Below are 27,172 nucleotides of genomic sequence, written 5' to 3'. Positions count from 1 at the left end.
TAACAAAGGATTGGCACTGGCAACACGATTGCTATCTTCAACAAGTGACAAGATTTACTTTCAAGAAGGTTCTGGCAAATTTATGTGTTTTTTTTTTGTTTTTTTGTTTTTTTAAACAGACACAGGCGAGGGCATACATGTATTCTTTAAGCACTGGCACAACCCATAATTTGGTATCTTCAACGACATGTGACACAAGTAACTTTCAATGAAAATTCTTCTTCCTTGTCTTTGTATCAGTCACTGGAGTGGTGTGTATGTTTACTTTATGTATTGGCAACACATGATTAGTATCTTCAACCACTTTTTTTTTTCCATGTGTAACAAACAAAAAACAACAAACCCGCAGTACGAAAGTAACGAGAAATAAGCCACCCTCATTCAACTTAATAAAAGCACCAACAGTCTTCATCTAAAAAAAAAAAACCAACCAAAAAAACCAAAAAAACACAAAAACCGCAACACACAAAATCCCACAACACACACACAACACTATCCACAAAAACAACAACAAAGAAATGGCAGTGCTGGTTATTCCTGGAAACGTTTTCTTTTTCTCTTATCATTACCACAATTTTTTTTTTTTTTTTTTAAATAGAAAAACAATACAAGAAAAGTCATGCAATTTCACATCGATTGAAAGGGCCAGGGAAGGGATGACGTTCAGGGGTATGGTAAGGTTTTAACAACAAGAAATTGCTGCACATCACATCATGATTTCCACCCAGACCCCCCCCCCCCCCCCAAAGAAAAATCTGTGACGATTCAGGCTGGTAACAAACAAACAATAATTATACTTATGGTAAGGATGGCTCACAGAGTCAGAAGTGCATTAGTAGTAGTAGTTCCAAACAACAAGCAATAGTGATGCGTTCATTTAACAGTGATCTTTAAATTCAATCATCATTCATTATAACAACACATAACAGTACAAAGGCTGCATGAATGAATGAATGCAAGATCATTACCATTATTTGACCCCCCCTTCCCCTCCCCAAAAAGTCACACATATTGTAACAACTAAACAACATGAATGAACCTGAATGAGACAAATAAGGAACTGGTACACACATAACACATGTTTAACCTGTGACTTTCTGACAAGAAACTTGGGGGGGGGGGGGGGACAAAAAAACAAAACAAAAAAAAACAAAAAAGAAAGAAAGAAAGAAAGAAAAATAAACTTAAAAAATTCTAAGTTTGCTTCAATAGTATCAGTAAACTGACCGTGCCTAAAATTTCAGGTCTTCAGTGGTGAAAATAGATTGTTAAAAAAAGAGCTGTGGCTAGTAGCCTCCCATAATAAATTACCTCCCTTCTGTTTACGTATTTATGTAGAATAAATCTTTTTCATTCATATCCTCTTATTATCAAGACACTATTTGCTGTGTGCTACACACACTTATTTGCTCTTTTGTAAGAATGCACATTCTTACAGACATACGTACACACTTGTGTTACAAGCAAGCATGAATCACACAGTACGTACAACCCTGCTTTTTTTCTTTTTTTTTTTTTTTTTAAATCTCAGGCTGTCAAACTGCGTGATGCGGGCCAGATTGAAGCAATCTTGCCAGGTGAAAAAATGAGATAAGAAAAGTTTTGAAATTCATTGTTGCTGTTTTCTGTCAAGATGGTAATTTCTGCCTGAACTGTTTCATTAAAAAAAAAAAAAAAAAAGTAAATCAAATCTTATTTCACTGTCAGCCTCTTGTGAAGAAGTCTATCGCACTTCTTTATTATTAAAACAAATGAAAAATATATAAAATTATAAGGTATATGACACATGAATAAAAACTGAACAAAACATTTCTCTATGACTATGACATGCAGAAATCAGTTCAGTTTTAAGTTCATTTACTGAAGGAGATGTCACTGCCTTTGGACAAATCCATAACACACACACACACACACTACACCTATCTGCTAAGCAGATGCCTGACAAGAAATGCAAACCCAACATGCTTAGTCAGGCCTTGATTAAAGAAAATAAAATGAAATGAAGCAAAATAAGATACAAAATTAAATAGATATATAAGTAATCAAATTAAATTTATTAATGAACTGATAAAAAAAAAAGAAAAAAAAAGAAAAAAAGAATTGAAATAAAATATACCACAAAAACAAATCAGCCTCTCAGAGGCACATGTTTGCAGCAGTACCATCTTTTTTCCTCCACATAAATTTATTTTGCTATCAAAGTGGATTTCTTTCAACAGAATTTTGCCAGGGTTAAAACCCTGTTGTTGCCATGGTTTTTTTTAGTTTACGTGAGCTGAATCAGTGAATCTTATGAATGCCGCGTAAAGAGCACTGGTAAATCATTTTGTCTGAATGACTAGCAGAGCACCTCGACTGCCACACTCATGATCTATTAATATATTATTTGACAGGGGTAGACAGTTTCAAGGAGTAAAAAAATCCCACCCCCGTAGATAGGACTCAAACCGGTGGACATTCACTTCCTGGTAGGTGAATTACCTATCGGTCCATCTCCCTTGTTTTTCTTTGTTGCTGTTTTTTTTTTTTTTTTTTATATTTCAAAAAAGAAAAAGAAGAAGAAGAAAAAAAAAAAAAATCCTTAAACAAAAGATAATCCCCCCCCCCCCCCCACTCTGATGAGACAATAAATAATAACACACAACACAATGTCAATGATATGAACCCAAAGGAGAAAAAAAAACTATACCCCCCCCCACCCCCCCAAAAAAACCGCCCCGAAGAAAAACAACAAAAATACAAACTAATCAAAATATAAAAAAAAGAACTGTACATTAATAATAAAAACAAACAAACAAACCCCACACACATGGACACAATAAAATAAAAGCATAGCACTGCTTGCCATTATTTATTACATTAAAAAAAAAAAAAAAAAAAAAAAAAAAAAAAAGTCCTGACGAAATGTACTTGCTGCTGGTGTGTGTGCACACAACACAGTCACTGCCGTCACCGACAATGTCTGTCACCTGACCTCCTGACCCCGACAGATTCATCGCTGTGCAGGCATGCACGACAGAGCGGCAGTCCCGAGATTTCTTGTTTTGCGTCACCATTGTTTCATTCATTCATTGTTCATGCTTCCACCAACAAGGAGATTGGAGCGGGAGGGTAGGCGGTGAGGGGATGGGGGTGGGGGAATGGATGAAGGTCCGTGGCAAACACATCCATGGAATCAATGTACACACAGCCGACATCTCTCCACACGCCCCATGGGGTTCAACACAAAGTTTGTTGTTGATCAGTTCTGTTCCGTGATGAGGTGAGCGAAAGAAACAACTTCTCACCCCCCCAAGCCCCTCCACAAAACAAAACCATATCATTCCAGCCAGTGCAAGACTCCTCAATCCCTTGACTTGACAAAAGGCAGATTCTTTTTACACACACGGAAAAAAAAACAACGACAGCAACATGTGTCCGGGATACTACACAACTTTTGTCAGATGTCTTGTTAAAGTTAAATGATAAGATTTTCCACACACACGCATTTCTCCACTTTGCGTGGATGAGTTTTAGTACACAGTTCAGGACTTCTCCTCGTCCCAGTGATAAGATTTCCTTCCACACCCCCACTTTAATTCCACTTTGTGTGGACACATTTTAGTACAATGCAGGTGTTATCACCCCCCCCCCCCCCCCCCCCCCCCGCCACTTCAGATTTTCTCTCATAACCCTCCACGGACACTTCCAACTCCAGTTTGTGTGGATAAGTTGTTTTTTTTTGTTCAGAGTACAAAGACATCTCTCCCTCCTCACCTTGCACATACCCCCTCCCCCACTTCCCTCCCTAGCAATTACTGATAAAATAAAAAGAAGAAAAAAACACATTACAGCCACTTAAATCTCTTGACAAGTGACAGAATTTTCACTTTTCACACACACACACACGAAAAAACAGCAACAAACCCAGATACGTCCAGGGATACTAACAAAAAACAAACAAAACAACTAAAAAAAAAAAATCTTCTCCTTACTAATTAGGGACTCTGCAACACAGGCTGGGAGTGCTGTGTGGGCAGCTTGTCGATGATGGAGTTGATGTCCACCAGCTTGTGGATCCAGTTGTAGATGCGGCGAAGCGCGTCGTTGATGCGGTCCACGCAGTTCTTCCACACCAGCTTCTCCAGGCGAGGGTTGTCCAGCACCGAGGGTGGGTAGCGCATCACCAGGAAGCGGATGGCTGACATCTTGGCAGGATCCAGCGCCTTGTGCTTGTTCTCCATCTTCTTGCCCTTGATGTAGAACACTCCGGACACGTTGCGGTCGTAGACCTCGCCCAGGGTGAAGATCCGGAAGACCAGCTCTTTTGCCAGCCGCTCTCGCCTCCCTTGGCAGGCCTCCTCCGCCTCCTTCAGCACCGAGGAGCAGATGCTGATCTCATTGTTGCCCATGTTGCGCACCAGCGGCTTGCGGATGTTGGCCAGCGCTGACATGATCTGCTTGGAGGTCATGTTCTTCTGGAAGTCCTCCACTAGCATCTCCCAGAACTTGGGGTCCACGATCACAGTCTTGGGGTTCTGCGAGACCGTGGTGAAGCGCGCCCCGGCTGTGTCCTTGCTGCTGTCCGGGCCCAGCTCGTATGTCCCGCCCTCCGAGTCGTAGATCGTCACAGCGATGCCGCTCTGGCTGTCCGGGGCTGCCGCCACGTCCGGCACTGTCACCTCCGACCCCGCTGCTGCTGCTATGGGGACGGGTGCAGCATTGTTCAACACCAGTAGGTTCTGGTCGGGGAGCTCTGACACCGTTGATGTCGCTGTCTCGCCGCTGGGGCTGGGGGTCTCCGCCACAGGGAGGCTGACCGTCCCGACAGGGATGAAGAGATCCGATGATGACTCTCGCTTCAGCTCGTCCTTGTTGTTGAAACCCGTGATGGTCAGATAGTCGGCGAGGGACGCCTTCAGGTCGCTCTTGGACTGGCCGGGGCTGGCCGCACTCGTGGCCGCGGAGGAGGAAGTGGCTGTTGTGGCCGTGGAGGAAGATGTGGAGGAGGTTGAGGTGCTCTGCTTCTTCTTGGACTTGGGGGCGTTCTGGGCCAGCTGCGACTCGAGGCGGTCCAGGCGCTTGTTGGCCTCTGTGATGGCTCTCACCGTCTCCTGCATCATCACCAGCATCTTATCGACCTTCGCCGACATCTGGAGCAGGCTTGGGGACGGGGGGGCAGCAGCGGCAGGAGTGTGGGTGGCTGCTGTTGCGGCCCCCACCCCCATGTTCTGCAGCTGCGGGAGGAAGCTGCCAGGGGGCAGCACCAGGGACACGGGCTGCATGCCGCCCTGTGTCTGAATGGTGGCGCCCCCTGGCGCCGGGATGGCCCCGGTCAGGCTCTTGGATGTGATGGTGATGGCCCTGCTGCCCCCGCCCCCTTCTGAGGTGGGGGTGGTGGCGGAGGGAGGCGGGTGGGTGAAGACCACGCTGGTCCCGTCGCTCAGTGTGGCGGTGTGTGGGGAGGCCGAGGTCCCCATGATCACGTTGGCCCCTGGGCCCAGTGTCTGCTGGGCGTTCTGCGAGGCCAGGACCAGCGTCTGTGCCAGTTCCTCCTGCGTCTCCTGCTTCACAATGTAGCCCCCAGGCTGCCCGGGAGCCGCGATGACGATGTTCTGACCCATGCCTGTTGCCGCAGCGACCGTCCCCGTGGACGTGAACATGAAGTTCCCTGCCTGTTGAGCAGTCCCTGGGGACGCAATGATCACGTTCTGCCCCAGTGGGAATGCCGGTATCGACGAGCTCCCCGACGGCTGCGAGGACGCTGCTGCTGCTGCCGCAGGCAACCATGCTGCCTGCTGTGTACGTTGTTCCGTTGATCGTCTGGATGGTGGCTCCACCCCCACCACTTCCTTGACTTTCGTCCGCCACCAGGGTGGTGGCCTGGCCCTCTGAGAGAGAGGTCTGGCCGTCCTGGGTGGCTGTGGGCTGGGCGGGTATGATAGTGATGCCCATCTGCCCGGCCATCTGTCCGGCCAGCCCGGCCGAGGCCAGGAGCTGCTGCTGACTCATGGGCGTGGAGGATGACAGCTGTTGTGCCTGGTTCAGATTAGATAAGAACTTGTTCTTAAAAGAAACAGCACAAAAACAAATGTGGACAATTACTTAAACACGAAAATATTAGACATTACTTAATTAGAAAAAAGCAACATTAATCACATATGACATGTATGTTGATGACAGCTGTTGTGCCTGGTTAAGAACTTGTAATAAAGAGAAATCGCACAAGGTGCGGCAAAACAAACGTGGTCAATTACTCAACTCAAAGTATTAGACATTACTTACAAAAAAAAAGGGAACATTAAACATTTAAGACATGCAACTGTATAAAAGCATTGCATCTGTTCAGATTAGCATACTCCGCACACACACACACGTGTGCTCAAGGTTTTTAAGAATTAGAAAGGTGAACTAAAGTGGAATAAAGTCTTCTGAGTTCTGGATTTCACTTGAATTCTGAAGCGTCATCCTGATGGCAGCAGCTCATATATGGCTAAAATATGGGTGACTGTAGTAACTATCTGCCTGGCTTTCTGAATCACTCGTTTTTCAACCATCACTGTCTTGTCTCACTCTGCCGCACACATCCATCACATAATTAAAAACTCGCTTACTCCATCACTCCCTGACTTCATTTAATGTACAGAACAGATAAGGAATCTGGTTTACTGTGTCCATTATGCAAGAAATCAAAAGAAGATGAAGTACATTTTGTCATCTAGCACTTAGCAATGTTAGAGAAAGACTCATTCGAACTAAGTACTACAAACAACCTTGTGTATTTAAGTTTATTGTTGTCAAGTACTGATGCCACTGTTGTTCGTAATTTATCTCTGTACCTGTACAAGGCAGAGAAATAACTACTTCCTAAACTGTTATATTACTTGTAATCAATGCTTAGTTTTTGTTCTTGGATCTTGGATTATTATGTTTTGATTATAACATGTTTCGCACTTTATGTTGTGTATATTATAAATTGTTTACACTCCCCTCCATAAGGGACCATGGCCTGTTTGACTAAAGCATCTGTATCCGCGTGTGTGGGGTGGGTGGGGGTGGTGCGGGTGTGTGCTGATTATCTGGTTGTGGTTTTCCGCAATTCATCTTTATTCTTATCTTATCTGTCTATTATAATCAATGTGCAGTATAGTAGGCTATGTTTATAATTATATTCAAATAATGTTTCTTAATTCTTTCTGTTTTTACATTAAGAATACTAGTTATTACCTGCAGTGTGTGGATGTATGTATGAAACGATGTATGTGATATTTTTTACATTTGTATCTTCGTAATATTCGTAAAAGCTGTTGTTCACTTTTACAGTTACGGTCCCCATGTTGTTTACTTGTCTATGTTGCGATAATGCACCTGACCAAATTTCTCCATTTGGAGATAATAAAGTTATTCTTATCTTATCTTCTTATCTTATCCGTATCTGTATCCCCGACTCCCATACCTGATTGTAGGCCTGGGCGATCATCTGACTGGTGCCGAGAACAGCACCGCCTTGCGACAGCAAGGTCCCGTCCTGGCTGTAGCTGACCATATTCTGGTTCAGCAGCAGGTCAGCCAGCGGCTTGCTCTCATTGAACTCTGTGCTCTGGAACTCGCCGCTGTAGTACTCCGACGCCTTCTGGTCCGGGGAGAGCAGGTCAAGACTGTCACGAATGTCATCGGACAGATGCATGAACTGTAGCTGGTCACCACTGACCGGGACGACTTGTTGGTGTTGCTGCTGCTGCTGTAGCTGTTGCTGTTGCTGTGGTGTCAACTGCTGCACGATGGCGGCGGGTGGGGTCTGGGCCGAGGAGTGGGTCTGGGTGGGCGTGGCAGTCTGGTGGTGGATCTGTGTTGAGTCGGCTGCGGCGTTTTGGTTGTTGGTCTGTGGAAAAAAGCAACGATGCATGCACATGTTTTTTGGTTTTTTTTTGTGTGCTTTTTTTTTGGTTTTTGGTAGCCTTAGCATTTGGGACATTTGTTTTCTTTATTTCTATGCAGTGGTTTATTCGGAAGCCCTCGCATTTGGGACATTTTGTTTTCTTTATTTCTATGATGATGAATGACCTATGAAAAAAAACCCAGCATGCTGTGTTTTTTTTTTTTTTTGGTGTCCTAGATTTTGGGAAATTGTGTTGTTTTTATTTCACATTGATGATGAATGACCAAGTGAGGTGACTGTCTGTCAACGCTGCAATGGGGATGTGTTTAGGTTTGGGAACGACCTGACAAGCCTGTTTTCTCTCATAACAAATATATCCTGGCGTCAACCAGACAGAGATACAGACACCTGCAGTGTTTATCAGGATATTTAAGCAACGCTCGCAAAACGCATCCATGAAGTGGATGATCCTCAAGGGTGTTGTCCCAGTCTTCCCGTATGAGCCCATAACACACTCAACTCAGGGTAGGAGCTGGCCACAGGAAAAAACAAAACAAAAAAAACCCTATTAAACTCCCCCCCCCCCCACCTCTAATCAAACCCATGTCCTCCCAGCCATCAGTCAGCCATGCTACTGGCAAACCACTTGCCACGGCGGCTGGTCAAATGCAGGGTTCTTACTAACCACTGACAGTGAGACTGATGCCTGTGTCCAAACATACATATGTAGAAACAGATATACCAACACAAAACAGACAGACAGACAAAAAAACGTGCTCCTAAAAGCCTGTGAATCGTTAAAAATCTCTTGGTGGGTTTCACAGGTCAAATGAACACATATCAATAATCCAGATTTTGATAACGCAGTGAGGAAAATAAAAACAAACCAAAAAACAATTGGGTCAGCCCATAACAGAATATGCCTGGAATTTCATATTCAGATTCCTGATTAATTTACTGACTTATTCTGGAACAATTATAATTTGTATGTGTGGAAAGAAATATTTTTTCTTCTACAGTGGATTTCTTTTCCCTCAAATTTTACCAGGGGCAGCCCTTTTGTTTCCGTGGGCCCTTGTATGTGTGCCAAGTGCACACTGCAATCAATGTATGTTATTCACACTTCATGCAGCTTTTACTGTCGTGAAGTGTTCGCAAACCTCTTCATAAGGTGCCATAGCCTGTGATGATTATGTCTGTACTTACCTTCTTTGCCTTTTTCTTGGGTTTGGACCCACCGTCTGTGCCCTGGTCTGCTGTTTTCTTGTTTTTCTGAAATCACATGGGCAGCACTTCCGCATGAGCAAAAAAAAACAAAAACAAAAACAAAACAAAAAAACAACAACAACAACAACAAAATACAATGAATATGGCAAAACGGTCAGCAACTTTTAAAAAAATCAAAGCAATCGCTTTTATAACACTTATGTAGATGCATCAAGAATTAAAAAAAAAAAAAAAAAACCCCAAAAAACAAAGAGTATAAGTATATAAATAACTTAAGCCAACAGAAGGAGAACAGGGGTCAGTCTATGGAAAGACATAAAATCGGTAGCGTAAGCAGCACTGACTTGTGCACCTTGTGGAGAGAGTTACCACTCTTTACTATTAAATCTACGGAAAGACATACTTCTCATCCTGAGGCAGTTTCATTCAACCACAAGTTCTACATATTTCAGTTTCTCAAGGAGGCATCACTGAGTTCAGACAAATCCATATACGTTACACCACATCTGCTGGACAGATGCCTGACCAGCAGCACAACCCAACATGCTTAATCAGGCCTTGAGTGCATGCATATATATTTGTGTACCTATCCGAATAGATTTCTTTTACAGAATTTTGCCAGAAGACAACTCTCTTGTTGCCATGGGTTCTTTTTCAGTGCACCAAGTGTGTGCTGCACATGGTACCACAGTTTATAATCTCATTCAAACGACTAGATCTCAGTTTGATTTTCCAGTCAAACTTGGGAGAAAAGGCAAAGGTGGGATTTTCTTCTTCTGCGTTCACTTGTATGCACACGAGTGGGCTTTTACGTGTATGACCGTTTTTACCCCGCCATGTAGGCAGCCATACTCCGTTTTTCGGGGGTGTGCATGCTGGGTATGTTCTTGTTTCCATAACCCACCGAACTCTGACATGGATTACAGGATCTTTAACGTGCGTATTTGATCTTCTGCTTGCATACACACATGAAGGGGGTTCAGGCACTAGCAGGTCTGCACCTATGTTGACCTGGGAGATCGTAAAAATCTCCACCCTTTACCCACCACGCACTGTCACCGTGATTCGAACCCGGGACCCTCAGATTTGACAGTCCAATGCTTTAACCACTCGGCTACTGCGCCCGTCAAACCCTTATCACTGATGAACACTGGATCACAAGGCCAATGTCTAACCAATTCTGCCACAGCAGCTCTACTCCTCTACTCATATGTTGACCTGGGAGATCGTAAAAATCTCCACCCTTTACCCACCACGCACTGTCACCGTGATTCGAACCCGGGACCCTCAGATTTGACAGTCCAATGCTTTAACCACTCGGCTATTGCGCCCGTCGCAAAGGTGGGATTTGAACCCGGACCTTCACAGACTCTCTGTCATGGCAGACAAGCATCTTAACTCACTCCGGACAATGGAACGCTACAGCATTCCTGACGTAAGGTAACGCTCCGGACGACGGAACGCTATAGCGGTTTTGACAATTAAAAGCTTGTCCATGTTTTCCTCATGGGGTAGCATAAAAATCGCAGCTACACTGGGCATTGCAAATGTGTCAAGGGGTCGAATGGAAAGTTTCTTTGTGAGGCTTCCGTGACCTTGGTACCCCACATGACAAGCTAATCTGCATACGTATTGAAAATGGCGCCGCAGGCGATACAAGTGGAAATTTTTGGAGCAAACTTGATCACAACAGCCACTTTTTACTGCTGCTGAAGTGATTGAAATGCTTCAAACTGAAGGTTTCGACATCGACGAGGATGATGAAGACGTTGAATACAGTATCTGCAGTGAAGAAAGCTACCAGCAAAAAGGTACTGACACTGACTCAGCTTTTGAGTCCTGTGAAGAGAGGGTGGGGGGGGGGGGTGTACACACGATGTTAGAAGAGTCAAGTACAGGGAGTTTCATTCAGTTACTTTGTGTTTTGTATTTTTTGTGATTTTTTTCCCTAGCCCTAACAAATGGGTCGTCTGCAGGGGGAAAGCAAGGGAGAAAACTATTTGCCTGGAGTGAGTCAACCATTCTGCCACCTTCCTCCTCCCTACGAAGCATCCAGTCCAGTCTCTGTTGAACAGCTTTCTATGACCAGCATTAACTCTCTCCATACGAACGGCGAAAGAGACGACGTTAACAGCGTTTCACCCCAATTACCATCATCAAAATATTGCAAGGGGAAGGCTCTTATACTGAAGAGGTGAATGTTGACAAAGAATACCACAATTCTTACGACGGAAGCTAAAGAATGGGTCATTCAGTCACCCACTGGACATCCGAGGGGTCTGTGTAGAGGAGAAGAGAGGACTGGCCGTACTGAGTGAGTTAAAAGAAAAACAACTTACGTTGATTTCTTCCAGCTGCTGTTTTGCTGCTGCACTCTTCTCGGCATCGTCCCGCTTACGCTTTTTGCTCTTGGTCTCCTGTGAGAAAAAATAAGAAGAAATATAAAACATAAAAAATATGATACATTGTACTGAAAATTGTGATACATAACATTAGAGTCATGAGACACGTTATCTTGAAATATGGAATAAACGACACTGAATCTTTTATGCTGTCAGGCTCTGCTGGGTATTGCTGGTCAAGTATTTTAAGTAAATGTATAAATTTTACAAAAAAAAAAAAAAAAGAGGGAGGGAAAAAAAAAGTTGAGAAAATGTTCAGTTTTTTATTTATATTTCATGTGACCATGTACACTGTCCATTCATATGAAAATTAAGACAAAACTGGGCATCCGTTCATCTTTCACTATTACAGGAAGCATAGACTACTTGCATGTACAACATGGTCTTGCAAAAAACCTGTTGATTACAGTGCTTCCTGCTTCTGTTTTTATCTGTTCTCTGTAAATTTATACAAATACACACTTGTATCACACTGATGCTGTGCCAATAACACAGACAGGGTAATTTATTCTAATGGTATGCGCCTCTGTTTCTCTGCTGGCTAGCCAAGGTGAAGCACACACTTTTTTCTCCTCATTCACTGCATCCTGTGGAGGGCTTGAAGTGCCCGCCTTGTCCAACTGTCTGCAATAACTGAATCTTTACGGCAGACAAGTGCCCACTTGTTCTGTTGGGCAACCAATTTTTGACTGTGTTAGTGAAAGGGTGACTGGGTAGCTAGCTTCAGAGCAGACTGATAGCGCTTCCCTCCCTCCCTTTTCACTGCAACTCTTTCATCGCCAAGTTTCTGTGTGGAAAACACTCCCAAGCGCAAAGTATTTTTTCACTCAAAGCTCTCATGCACAGGCTTTGGCTCATGTAAAACTGACACAAAGGACTTGTTCACTTCAAACTGGATCAGGGGGCGAAGCTTAGTCATTGTTCTACTGCACAGAAAACTGGCTGAAGCTGTCAAGCTTTGTTTCAATGTGAACAAGAGAGGCAAAGCCTTCAAGACTCACTTGTGATACACTTAAAAAAAAAATCTAATCGTTAAAATGTGTTCTGTATTTGTTATTATTAAGCTTTAAAAGAAAAGAAACAAGAGAGGCAAGGCCTTCCAGACTCACTTGTGAAACACTTAAAAAAAAATATTAAAAAATCTAATCGTTAAAATGTGTTTTGTATTTGTTATTATAAAGCTTCGGGTTAAAAGAAAAAGAAACAAGAGAGGCAAGACCTTCAAGACTCACTTGTGATACACTTAAAAATTTTTTTTTAAAAATCTAATCGTTAAAATGTGTTCTGTATTTGTTATTATAAAACTTCGGGTTAAAAAAAAAAAAAGAAAAAAAAAGAAGTCCTAACCAGATTCGAACCCCACGTGTTCGGGTGAGAAGAAACTGTCTTACCCATTACACTATCGTGGCTCCTCAACTGACGTTCTAAAATTTAATATTTGAACATACTTTTTTAAAGGGCGATAAATCAATTGCGGTATTTGCAGTGAGAACGCTGTTTAAATCATATTATTCTGGTGTATCTTGGGCATTCAAAAAATCTTTAAGGGCAATAAAAAAAATTCTTTTTAAGTCCGCGGTAAAGGAGACGTGGCTATCACCGCAATGACACTGCAACATTTAGCCGTTTTCTCTAGATCTAGATAGATGTACAAGTTTAGTTACACCCGCTGGGAATGTAGTATGACACGGTCAATTCAATTTCTCTTTTATGTTCATTCTAGTTTTATAGTTTCAAAGTTGATATGAAAATTGAGTATTTTGTTAAACTAATAACATGTAGAGCCAAGTACAAGTACTTCTAAACATCGTATGAAGTGAAAAGGACTTCATTTTGAGAAAAGTCAAGATTGGACATTTTTTCGTTTCATCAATTCAAGGGTATTAACTCGCATGGTTTACAATTTTTAACTGTGAATTCCAACTGATTCTGTGGATATTTTTATGGCAGTTTGGGGCATAATCCAGTAAGTGATGAGGCGTTCACAAATCTTTCTCTAAATAAATATTTAACGGTCTCCTTCTCCAACTTTCCATCACATGTTATCGTGTATTGTCCATTGAATATAGGACTGAACAGGCAGGTCAACAACTTGAAACAAAATGGGGTCGTTCGCGTTCGCGAAGAATATGAGCACGCTTTGAATGTGTATAAATATGTGTACGCAATTGATTTTTGCTCATGACCTTCAGGGCTCTGCCAATAGATCTATAAAGTCCACTCATCGTACTGATTTTAGTATTTTCCGAAAAAGACCACATGGGCGAAGGAACATAGTGAAAGCCCTGTACACTGAGAGTAAAACACACAAGCTTTTTATGTACTGAGTATAATTTCAAAATGTAATGTTTGAGATGAGAAAGATCAGTTTAAAGCAAATTAAGTCCCCTAGCATTAATTACATATTAATTTCCCTTTTTTACCATCTGCACCAAAATGTTTGCAAAATAAATAAAACTTCCATGCTTAGCAAAAGAAGTTCCTGTTTGAACAAAAAATGATAGTAATGACTGCTCTTGTTGTTATGTCAGAATATCAGATCAAAGTGCCAAGTTTAGATAAAAAACAAAAACAAAACAAAACCAGTAAATGCAGTTTGCATATAATTTGGCTTCTTTTTAAAAAAATTTTTGTGCCCATCCCAGAGGTGCAATATTGTTTTAAACAAGATGACTGGAAAGAACTGAATTTTTCCTATTTTTATGCCTGATTTGGTGTCAACTGACAAAGTATTTGCAGAGAAAATGTCAATGTTAAAGTTTACCACAGACACACAAACACACACAGACAACCGAACACTGGGTTAAAACATAGACTCACTTTGTTTATACGAGTGAGTCAAAAATGGTCCTTTTAACATGACCTCTTGATGTCGACTAAAGTCGCCTATGGCGGAGCACAGTCTAGTCAAGTAAAGTCGCCTATGGAGTGGAAAGAGTTAACGCCTCCCCTGGTTTTTCTTTTCCTGTTTGAGATACTTACTTATAATTTATTTCTGCTTTGTTATTGTTGCACTACTGGTAGTTTCTTTTATCAAATGTCTCTTTACTGAAGAAGGGCATGTAGAAATTAGATGGGGACAAGTATATTTTTGTCCACTTGTCCCAAAGGCAACTAAAAATTATCTGTTTATTTTAGCCTTGTGGATTTGACAGGTTCATGCTGATCCTTTTTAGCTGTTAAGAGTTGCATTGCCTGCCCCCTGCCCCCCCGCCCCCCTAAAAACCAGTTTCCACACCCAACCCCATATTCTGCAACCACCACTGCTCTGCTTTCACATGTGGTTACGCTGTCACATTCTGTTCTGCTTTCTCCATCACGAATCAAAGTTTATGCAGTGCCTATCTTTGATCAGAGACCAAACTCCAAGCGCTTTACACTAATTAGAGAGTCATTTGTACAACAGCTTGCCTACTTAGTGCCTGGGCAGAGCCAACTGCCAGCTGCATTTAGGCGGTCATTATTCATTTCCTGTGTCAACTGTCATTCAGCCACGTTTCAGTCATATATACACAGATCTCTCTCTCAATATTATAGATATTGGAATTTGAATAGCTAGCTCTATGCTGGACTTCAGATTGAAAAAGAAAAACCAGAGGGAGGAAGAACAGTTCAAGATCAAGGGAAATATGGTGCAGAAGGGTTGAAAAAGATGACACTGGATAGGACACATTCTTAATACAATGTCGCCAGATGAGCTTCCAGGAATAGCCCTATGCTGGACACCAGACTGAAAAAAAAACACAAACAAAAAAAACAAACAAAAAAACACACAAAAAAACAGAGTGAGAAAGAACAGTTCAAGATCAAGGGAAATATGGTGCAGAAAGGTTGAAAAAGATGACAATGGATAGGACACATTCTTAATACAATGTCGCCAGATGAGCTTCCAGGAATAGCCCTATGCTGGACACCAGATTGGAAAAAAAAAAAACAACAACAAAAAAAAACAAACAAACAAAAAAACCAAAAAAACAGAGCGAGGAGGAACGGTTCAAGAACAAGGGAAATATGGTGCAGAAGGGTTGAAAAAGATGACACTGGATAGGACACATCCTTAGAATAATGTCACCAAAAGAACTTCCAGGAATAGCCCTATGCTGGACACCAGACTGAAAAAAACAACAAACAGAGAGTGAGGAAGAACAGTTCAAGAACAAGGGAAATATGGTGCAGAAGGGTTGAAAAAGATGACACTGGATAGGACATGTTCTTAATATAATGTTGCCAGATGAGCTTCCTGGAATAGCCCTATGCTGGACACCAGACTGAAAAAAACAACAAACAGAGAGTGAGGAAGAACAGTTCAAGATCACGGGAAATATGGTGCAGAAGGGTTGAAAAAGATGACACTGGATAGGACGCAGCCTTTGAATAATGTCACCATATGCGCTTCCAAGAATAGCTAGCTCTATGCTGGACACCAGATAAAAAAAAAAAAGAGTATGAGGAAGAATAATTCAAGATCACAGGAAATATAGTGCAGAAGGGTTGAAAAAGAACTGAATGAGAACAGCTTTACTTGGGGGAAAGCTAGCCAAGACAGCACAAGACAGACAGCTGTAGAGATCTCTAATGGCGTCTCAAGTTAAGCGCATGACGGCATGAAGAGCATTAACTATCTGTACAGCTTTTGTGTATTAACAATATATGCAGCCACCATCTGTCCCACTTCAGCTTATTTCTGTTTTAGCATATCTATATACAGCCAATGAATCTGCTTTCGCCAAATAACATGCCGTCACCTTTAGGTGTGTTAGAGTTTACAGTCCCCACAGATGTGACTAAATATTCCTCACTCTTTTCAGCTTTTTTTCAGACCAGACATGGTAAGTTTGTATCATACTCCCAGTTTGGTAACACATACTTAACCATGTCAAACTGATGCAAACTATGCCTATTGGCCAAAATTTGCAGCAACTCAAGTCATAAGTCTCGCTATTAGTCTGCCATCTGTTAGCCAATCAAACACCATTTTTGGCTGGAGCTAATAACTCATTCCAATGGCCAGCAAAGAAACGCCTTGTGTGAAACATGGCAAGAACTGCAGACATCTGAGCTTGACATGTAAAGTATATCTAACCAAACTGAGAGCATAATATAAACTCCCTATTTTGGTGTCATATACTGTACCATGTCAATCTCTGAATCTGATGCAGAATTCAAAGCAAAAAGAGGGCAACATTTTGGTTTGCGTGGGGAGCCCTTGTAACAGCAACAGCTGTGTTTGCCGTGACAAAGGAAACCCCTGGGAACCATCAGCCCTGATCTTACAAATTCCCTGAGGTGGCAACTGATGAAGGGAATCTCCAAACAGCAGAAGACCACCTCCAAAACATGTCAAGTGGCACAGAGTGCTGAAAGGCAGCCAAAATGGGGGAGGCTGGGCATAAGGGTGGAAGGGAATCTGTGGTATTTCATCTAAAGGCCAACAAAAAGCCCAGTTTCAGTTTCTCATCAGTTTTTGTCTAAAATCTACAAAAAAAAGAAGAAAAAAAAAAGAAGAAAAAAAGAAGAAAAAAAAAGAGAAGAGTTTTAAGATGAGGGTGAGAGACAGACAGACTGAATGACAGACAGAAAGGACAGACAGAAACAGACAGAGAAGAGAAACAAAAGGAAGCTAGAAGTCTGACAGGGTCCATACAGGTAAACTTACAGTTCAAAATTCCCCTACTTTTCCATGCTGTCTTCAGACATTTCCACAATAAAAATTAACAATTTTCCTCACAAAATATTTCTTCTGTCATCAAAATAGCCAAATGGGAAGATTAAATTTACATAATTTATGATCTGCATGTCCATTGTAGAACAGTCAGAAAGACACAATAATAAAGGGACACATTATGTCTTGGTCTAACATCACAAATGCGCACAACTGGTATTGTCTTCAAAGAAACTTGAAGTTGGCTGAAACCTTACAACTGCACATATACTGACACTGTACAGTTGGTGACGGCTCCATTTATTAAAAAACCCAACTTTTTTCTCCACTCTTAAACCAATGCAAGCACAATTCTTGTTGGTTTTTCCTTTTGTTTTTTGGAGGAAGATTCTATCTTTAACTGAATAACTTTTCCATGACTTTAACCACAATGTCCAAGACTTTCTAGGATTTTTTTTCAAGACCTGTATGGACCTTGTAGAAGACAAGAGGGCCAACCAGTAAAAACCAGCCATCTGTCTACCTTCTCCTTTTTCAGTTTCTCAGCCTGTACGTCTGCCCATTCTGTGCGGTCTTTCTCGTCAGGTCGGACATAGGTTCTGGCCGTGACGCCCACGCTTTTCCCCATTTCCGGCACCACCGGCGGATGCGGAAGGTCCGTCATACCCGGTTCTGCTTCCGCCTGCCAGCAGTGTCACTTTTTTTTGGAACCCCTTGGATTAACTGCCCTTATTTAAAATGGGTAAAATGCTTTTAGAGCTTTATTGTATACTTTTTTTTTTACCTACTAGTACTATCTGTAAAACTCTCAAACCATGTCTTTTTCATGGGCTGCAACTCCCACATTCACTTGTATGTACACGACTGGGCTTTTATGTGTATGACCGTTTTTACCCCGCCTTGTAGGCAGCCATACTCAGTTTTCGGGGGTGTGCATGCTGGGAATGTTCTTGTTTCCATAACCAACCAAACACTGACATGGATTACAGGATCTTGAACGTGTGAATTCGATCTTCTGCTTGCGTATATACATGAAGGGGGTTCAGGCACAAGCACGTCTGCACATATGTAGGCCTGGGAGATCGGAAAAATCTCCACCCTTTACCCACCAGGTGCTGTTACCAAGATTCGAACCCGGGACCCTCAGACTGAAAGTCCAAAGCTTTAACCCCTTGGCTATTGTGCCATCGACAAACCATGTAAGAAGAGAGGTGCACTTTCAACATGTCAAACTGACATGATTTTTTTTTTTTTCTTTTTTTGCTAAAAAGGTACAGGTGTTACTACTGTAAAGTGCCACTTTTTAAGCACTTGGTCCTTATTATTTCAAGTAAAAAAATATGTTATTTGCTGTTTTAGTTTTAACCATTTGGATTAACCGCCCTTATTTTACACTTGTAAAATGTTTTATTACCCCCCACCCCCCTCCAACCCCTCCCCAGCTTTAAAACGTTAAAGTGTTTAGTGATTTATACTTCTCCTCGCTTTATGAATTCAAATTGTTCAAACTTTTATTATTTCTCCTTGCTTTAAAACTTTCCAAAATATTTATCAAATACTTGGTGGAAGACATGAAAAAGGGGGGGGGGGGGGGGGGGGGGGAAGGAAATAAGTCAGCCATATCAGGACAAGAGACGTATCTGTGTGTTTACACGGGAGCTTCCCTTTTACTTTCTGTGATGCCACTGTCCTCTTCTCTTTCACCCACATATTGAGTCAGACAAGTGGTCTGAGATTTGAGGTGAACTGTATGTTTTCTGTTTAAGTTTTTCTTTTCAGCTGAAAGACATCTGAAACTTACCTTGGCAGCTACTTGGGGTAGTGACTGGGTGATAACACCACCACTACCATTCCAACAGTTCCTGTCATTTCTGTTGTGACATAAATTACTAAATTAAATGACAACTGCCTTATGCCCTTACTAAGATCATGTAGTTCGGTGTTTAGGGTTTGGTTTTGGACAATTTTCCACTTTAACACTCCCGAGTGCTTCTATGAGTAAGAAGTATCATGACATGCACAATATTCCCTTCCTTCAGATCCGATTTGATTTGGTCAACCAAGATCTGTCTGCTCTATTAAAAAAAACAAACCCAAAACAAAAAAACAACAACAACAAACAAAAAAACAAAAAAAAAAAACAACAACGTTTTCCAAATATCTAACCATACTCTTTTCCAGCCTCAAAATCAGTGACAAAATGTTTTCCAAATATCGAACCATGCTCTTTTCCAGCCTCAAAATCAGTGATAAAATGTTTTCCAAATATTTAACCATTCTCTTTTCCAGCCTCAAAATCAGTGACAAAATGTTTTCCAAATATCTAACCATACTCTTTTCCAGCCTTGAAATCAGTGACAAAATGTTTTCCAAATATCTAACAATACTCTTTTCCAGCCTCAAAATCAGTGATAAAATGTTTTCCAAATATTTAACCATACTCTTTTCCAGCCTTGAAATCAGTGACAAAATGTTTTCCAAATATTTAACCATACTCTTTTCCAGCCTTGAAATCAGTGACAAAATGTTTTCCAAATATCTAACCATACTCTTTTCCAGCCTCAAAATCAGTGACAAAATGTTTTCCAAATATTTAACCATACTCTTTTCCAGCCTTGAAATAGTGACAAAATGTTTTCCAAATATTTAACCATACTCTTTTCCAGCCTCAAAATCAGTGACAAAATGTTTTCCACATATTTCCAGCCTTGAAATCAGTGACAAAATGTTTACCAAATATTTAACCATACTCTTTTCCAGCCTCAAAATCAGTGATAAAATGTTTTCCAAATATTTAACCATACTCTTTTCCAGCCTTGAAATCAGTGACAAAATGTTTTCCAAATATTTAACCATACTCTTTTCCAGCCTCAAAATCAGTGATAAAATGTTTTCCAAATATTTAACCATTCTCTTTTCCAGCCTCAAAATCAGTGACAAAATGTTTTCCAAATATCTAACCATACTCTTTTCCAGCCTTGAAATCAGTGACAAAATGTTTTCCAAATATCTAACAATACTCTTTTCCAGCCTCAAAATCAGTGATAAAATGTTTTCCAAATATTTAACCATACTCTTTTCCAGCCTTGAAATCAGTGACAAAATGTTTTCCAAATATTTAACCATACTCTTTTCCAGCCTTGAAATCAGTGACAAAATGTTTTCCAAATATTTAACCATACTCTTTTCCAGCCTTGAAATCAGTGACAAAATGTTTTCCAAATATTTAACCATACTCTTTTCCAGCCTGAAATCAGTGACAAAATGTTTTCCAAATATTTAACATACTCTTTTCCCGCCAAAATCAGTGATAAATGTTTTCAATATTAACATTCTTTTCCAGCTGAATCAGTGACAATGTTTCCAAACTAACCATACTCTTTTCGCTGAAATAGTGACAAATGTTTTCAATATCTAACCATATCTTTTCAGTCTCAACAGTGACAATGTTCAAATTAACCAACTCTTCACTCAAACAGTGACAAATGTTTTCCAATATCTCATCTTCGCCAAAGTTTCACAACCAATACATGTACATCTTTCAGCCTCAAATGATGACAAACGTTTTCTGACGTCAACAACACTTTTCGCTCAAATAAAATTTTTGTACAGGTTATGCTTCATTGTAAGAAAATGAACTGTATCCCACGACTGCAGAGTGTACATACTCATCAGTGAAGGCTGTCACCTCACAGTGATAAAAATGGCCATACACTACATGTCAGGGTAAAGGTCACCTTTCTGCATTTGGTCCTTTCCTCTTTGGACTTTTATCACTTTTGTTCAGGAAATCAATTTACACCAATTCAAAGTACAAAAAAACTTTTAAAAAAGTACCAGTTGCACTTCCGCATTAGATTCACACACAGTGCTCTCATTTTACCAAGGGGCAGAAAATCAGGGGTTGATAATCATAAAAAAAGCAAAAAAAAACAAAAAAACAAAAAAAAAAAAAACCCAAAAAAAAACCGATATATTAAAAAACAACAAAACAACTGTGCATTCACTGATTCCAAAATACTGAATTCAATGCAGCCTTTTCACCACTAATAAGGACACCCATACAACCTTATATCATGACAAGTTACAACTCAAAACAGTATCAGTTCTGAGACAGACATGCATACAGAGAAATCAAAGTTACTGAATCATTAATCTTAACAACTGCACATTAACTAACAGTAGACCTGAAGCATTTTCCTAGATACACAGTGACCTCCCTTCTGCCCACATTCTCCTCCCCCTCGACTGTTCGTGAACAGGTCAATAGAAGTTTTAAAGGTCCTTGTAGCCTTTTAATTTAATAGTCCTGTAGCCTTTTAGTTTTATAGTGAATTCATATCCACTAGGCTAGGAGGGCGAGGCCCAATCCTCTCCTGTTGCCCTTTTAACCAACCTCCAACCAATATCAGGTACCCATTCACACATGGGTGGAGCAAGGAAAAATCGGAGAAGAGTGCCTTTTCCCAATGACACATCATCAGCTATGACAAAACTAGTCCTCAAACCCTGATCACTCTTCTTCTTCTTCTGTGTTCACTCGTATGCACACGAGTGGGCTTTTACGTGTATGACTGTTTTTACCCCGCCATGTAGGCAGCCATACTCCGTTTTCGGGGGTGTGCATGCTGGGTATGTTCTTGTTTCCATAACCCACCGAACGCTGACATGGATTACAGGATCTTTAACGTGCGTATTTGATCTTCTGCTTGCATATACAAACGAATCGGGTTCAGGCACTAGCAGGTCTGCACATATGTTGACCTGGGAGATCGTAAAAATCTCCACCCTTTACCCACCAGGCGCCGTCACCGTGATTCGAACCCAGGACCCTCAGATTGACAGTCCAATGCTTTAACCACTCGGCTACTGCGCCCGTCAAACCCTGATCACTGATGAACACTGGATCACAAGGCCAATGTCTAACCAATTCTGCCACAGCAGCTCTACTCCCCTTACCTCACTATTAATATTTATAAATAATTAACACCCCAAAAATAACCCCCCCCACCCGAAGATGCTTTTAAGGCTACTAGGTATTTTATCCATCCATTCGTAAACATACTTTCAATTAATCAGTTCTGTACTTGTAACTCAATGCAAGCAAGTTCACAACATAACCTTCATCAATATTCCTGACCTTAAACAGCTCACCAGCTTTTTGTCAAATTTTCATCTTAAATCCACTCATCTTTGCCACTGACTTGAGCTTACACTTCACACTACAAAAATAGCAGAGGAGTTTGGAATCGACTGATTATTGACTTAAATAATCAATGACAAATAGTGTGGGGAAAAAGTGTGACTCTTGTTCCTTTCCTAGGTAATTTTTCACTGTCTTAATTTCAATGAAAATTGATAACTGACGCATGTAAACGATAATGCATTGTATGCTTAACACTAGTAACAGCATACATAACTAAAGTCATGATCATGCATGATCTGCAGAGCACACCAACCCAGAACACAATGTCTCCAGAACACAGAAACATTTATATATATATATATATATATATATATATATATATATATATATATATATGCATACAAAAACGATCAATGCTCTGAACATGCTGACATGGACACAGAACCTATTTTTGACATGCACTTGTAATGTAATGTATTGTACTGAATTACTCTTTGTCACAAGATTTCTCTGTGTGACTTTTGGGCTGCTCAGGGAGTGGGTTTTGCCACAGTGCAGCACCAAGGCAACCCTTTTTCTTTATTCTGCCTGCAAGTGAACACGTTTTCCTATCAAACAAAGGGGATTTTTCAAAATATTTTTGCCAGGAACAACCTTTTTTGTTGACGTGGGTTCTTTTAAGTGTGTTGAGTGCATGCTACATACAGGACCACAGTTTAATGTCTCAACCAAATGATTAGCATCCAGAACACCACTCCAGGTTTAGCAGAGTGGTAGAGAATACTGGTGAGTGTAGGATTCAAACCTGTGCGCTCACATTCTCTCGCTTCCTACGCAGATGCATTACCACTAGGCTACAACTCCACTTGTCTACAAGTTGTACTGATATAGGCAGATTCCAAGACCACAAAATGGCTAATAACTTTAAATAGATGAAGGAACCCTGTCAACAAAAAACAACAACAAAAAAACAACAACTGAACAGTTAAGTAGCACATTGGAGCCCCCCAAAATTATCGTTAGAAACAGTAATTAATAATGCAGAGATCCTGTTTTGTTGTTCTTTTTCATGAAAGTGCTTTAAATGTTCTCCTTTATGAAAAAAAAAAGAAGAAGCTATCTTTATTATCATCTCATGAGAAAAACTACCTTACTGTTAGTGTTATCTCACGGAAAAGCTACCTTTACTGATGTTATTTCATCATGCAAAAAACTACCTTTATCATACACCTAAAAAAACAAACAACAACTACCTTTACTTGCATATCTCATGCAAAACGCTACCTTTACTGTACGTCTCATGAAAAAACTACCTTTACTGTTATCTGCCCCTTCATTTTCCGGGACTGCCTTTCAAACTCAGCCGCTGCTTTTACCACTTCGTCCCCATGGTTCACCTCGGGGGCTAGGGTTCCAATCCCTGGCATGGTGGCGGCAGTGGCTGCAGGGTTCCCGGCTGCTTCGGCAGCCTGCATGGTACCGGCTGGAATGGCCGCCACGACGGCTGAGGTCTCTGCGGGTTCGGGTACTACAGTCTGGGGGGAGTGGGACATGTCTTCCTGCTTGATGAGGACTGGGGCCGCCAGAGCGGGTGCTATCGTCACTGTCTGCACGTCAGTTTGTGCTGTGCCTGCAGCAGAGAAAATTCAATGAAAATCATGCAGCACACAGGGCAGGGGTCCCACAGAGTATGGCCAAACAAAAAAAAAACTCCCTGACCTTTTCTAAGACAAGACTGAATCATTTTCCAAACCTTTTCTAAGACAAGACTGAATCATTTTCCAAAACCAAACAGAAAGCTGCACTGAATAGTGTTGCATCCCTGACAAAAGAATGGTGGATATCCTGTTGCAGATGTTGAATTTGTAACCACTTTTTTTTCTGTTTGTTCTTTGTTTGTTTGAAGGTGTAAGCTGATAAAGCTCTATATACTCAATGATACTGGTCAAAGGGTTTTACTAAATTCCAACAATAAAGATTTTTTTAGACCAAAAAAATGGTTCTCTCATTTTTTCGAAGACTTTTCAAGAATTCCATGACTCTCTGTATGAACCCTGGTAACATACTATGTACATGTATAGTTTTGGTGTAAAGACTGAGCTATCAAGACATAGAAAACATGTAAATTTCTTATTTTGCTAATAGTATAACTTTTATAAGTATAAATTGTAATGTTGACCCTCCCCCTCTTTATGAATCAATTACATTGTTAAAAGTCAAATGATTCATTTGATTTTAAGAACTCTGGTATGTAAGCAATGTACATTTTAACTTCCAGCCATATTTTCTCCCCTTCCACTAGACCTTGAGTGGTGGTCTGGATGCTAGTCATTCGGATGAGACGATAAATCCAGGTCCCATGTGCAGCATGCACTTAGCGCACATAAAAGAACCCATGGCAAATAAAGGGTTGTTCCCGGCAATATTCTGTAGAAAAATCCACTTTGATAGGAAAAACAATTAAACTGCACGCAGGAAAAAATACAGAAAAATGGGTGGTGCTGTAGTGTTGCGACGCACTCTCCCTGGGGAGAGCAGCCCAAATTTCACACAGAGGAATCTGTTATGATAAAAAGAAATATAATACAAATAATGCCAAAGGTTTATTAAACCAAGTCAATAACACATCAGTTGTCAGTAATCCAGCTGCATTAATTTCAGTGTGTCATCACAGTTCCTCAATTAACATTTTCTCTTGCCCCCTCCCCCCCCACCCCCCTCCCCTCGAGTTATATGTTCATTGTGCACATTAAGTTGATTAACATACTGTACACACTTGTGTAGGCATACTATCCTATTGTGTATCTTTACTGATGTGAGACTGTAATCTATTCAAATACTTTTGTACCCCCGACACAAGCAGTGATCAATACAGATGACAATGTACTGTTTGTGATCATTTGTGATGTCCCCCGACACAAGCAGTGATCAATACAGATGACAATGTACTGTTTGTGATCATTTGTGATGTAACAAGCTACATGTCTGTGTGTATTTGGTCATAGCAACAGACATGACCATCTTGGCAATATACTCAGTCTGAAATTCTAGCACTAAAATTCCTTGTGAAAAACAAACAAGACTTCTCAGGTTCTCTGTTCAAAGCATGTAGTGAGTACTACACAGTTGCACTTGCAGTTTCTGGCCATGTTTAAATGTTTTCATTTTAAGCACACCAGCAAAGTGCACTAGTAGTGGTACAGTAGAACCTTAAGCTGGCTTAACAAATGATAGGTATTTCAGCAGATCTATATACGGTGTCTTTTTCAGCTTGAAATCAAACATCACTGGAACAAGGCAAATTCCAAACTGAACCAGGTCTATGTATGAGTGTGTCACTGAGTACTGAATGAGTGTGTGTGTGTGTGTGTGTGTGTGTAAGAGAAAGAGAGAGAGAGAGAGAGAGAGAGAGAGAGGGAGACACACACACACACAGAAAGAGAGAGGGAGACTCAAAGTGTGTGTGTGTGTGTGTGTGTGTGTGTGTGTGTGTAACTTATGTCGGCTATTTGATAATGTGAGTGTTGTTTCTTTGTTTCTTAACTTTCTAGTGTTAAAATCAACCTGTCTGACAATGAACAAATGAAGTGAAGAACAAACACCCACAAGAATAACTGAACATAACAGAATATTATAGCAGAAAAGGTTTCAAAATTGTGCATTCAAAATCGAACAGTTCTTGACATATGTTTTGTGTATGTTCACAACGAGACAATGAATGATGCTGATTCAGATACTGTTTGATTGAACAGTTATTTAATTTGGAGTAAATTAATGACCTCACATCAAATTCAACAGCTGAAATAACCTTGATATCTACAGACAATACAGTACAGTTCTGTGTATTTAATGAATTTCACTTCCATAATCAGATAATGCACTGCGTTTCATGCTTTCTGTGGGAATCTCGGTAAAAAAATAACACACTGACACATATGAGAAAGTACAAAAGTCTTATGACCAGCTTGGTTCCAACCTATCAAATGGAACAAGTATGTTTGACACTTCCAACATACCCGGTATCAACGAAACTGAACGATGCAGTCACTGGCTTGCACCATCTCTGAAACTTCACTCGCGCCAAGTTTTGTTCATTGAACTGTGTAAAAACGCTAAGTCATCAACAAAATGATATTTTGCTAAATGTGGATCGATCATTCGGAAGCAAAATATAATCATTCTACAGGTTGATCATAGTGATGGCATTGGCATTGTAAACTGACAAAGCGTGTATCAGATTGCAAACTGTTGAGTATTACCTCCCCTCTCCTCAAATCACATGCACATACACACATGCATTACAAATCCCAAGCCATTTCTTTTGCTTCTGATAAACGATCTACGACAAAGTAGGGCATGCCGTTGTTTTTAAGTCATTGTACAGTAAAAAAAAATTATGGACGAAAATTATAATGAACCAATGATGGAGAAAAATGAGAACGAAGTTTATTCTGATAATGCATAATCACCTGCTGGAATATTAGCTCCATACTGCTGAGCGTCTGCCATAATGAATCAAACATCTAACGGTTGTCACTTTAGACCATTTGATGACACATTATTATGAGAAACTATGAAATGGAAAGCGATATTCCGACAAAGAATCTTATTGACTTGCCGCCATATTAAGCACCTTACCAATGATGATAAGTAATCTGGGATTTCATTGGTTCATTCTGATGTATCAACCAATTGAGACCTCCGTGAGAACAGTAACGCTGACCCATTTTCTGGTGCATCGAGTCGTCTTTCTGGGGTTGGCTGCTCACAGTTGAAACTTCATTGCTCGAACAGTTCGTTAACACTCATGTGATGATCGAGATCACGGAATCCAACTAAAATATGGTGTATGTTGTAGGTAACAACTCCCCACACGA

The 27,172-nt window shown here is 40.8% G+C and overlaps 1 protein-coding gene across 1 annotated transcript; it reads right to left on the bottom strand.

The window, feature by feature from the left end:
• Positions 1–3,842: 3,842 nt before the first annotated feature.
• LOC143275240 (uncharacterized) lies at positions 3,843–27,162 on the bottom strand. The gene is given in 8 exon segments (XM_076579215.1): positions 3,843–5,239; positions 5,241–6,018; positions 7,436–7,861; positions 9,065–9,130; positions 11,425–11,502; positions 17,673–17,831; positions 23,609–23,925; positions 26,765–27,162. Coding segments are annotated over 8 exon segments (3,126 nt in total). The 5' UTR covers positions 26,805–27,162; the 3' UTR covers positions 3,843–3,977.
• Between the last annotated feature and the right edge of the window lie 10 nt (positions 27,163–27,172).

This window comes from Babylonia areolata, chromosome 30, assembly GCF_041734735.1.
Source record: "Babylonia areolata isolate BAREFJ2019XMU chromosome 30, ASM4173473v1, whole genome shotgun sequence".
NCBI lineage: Eukaryota > Metazoa > Mollusca > Gastropoda > Neogastropoda > Buccinidae > Babylonia > Babylonia areolata.
The sequence above is the reverse complement of the archived record's forward strand: the minus strand, read 5'-3'. Positions and strand labels throughout refer to the sequence as shown.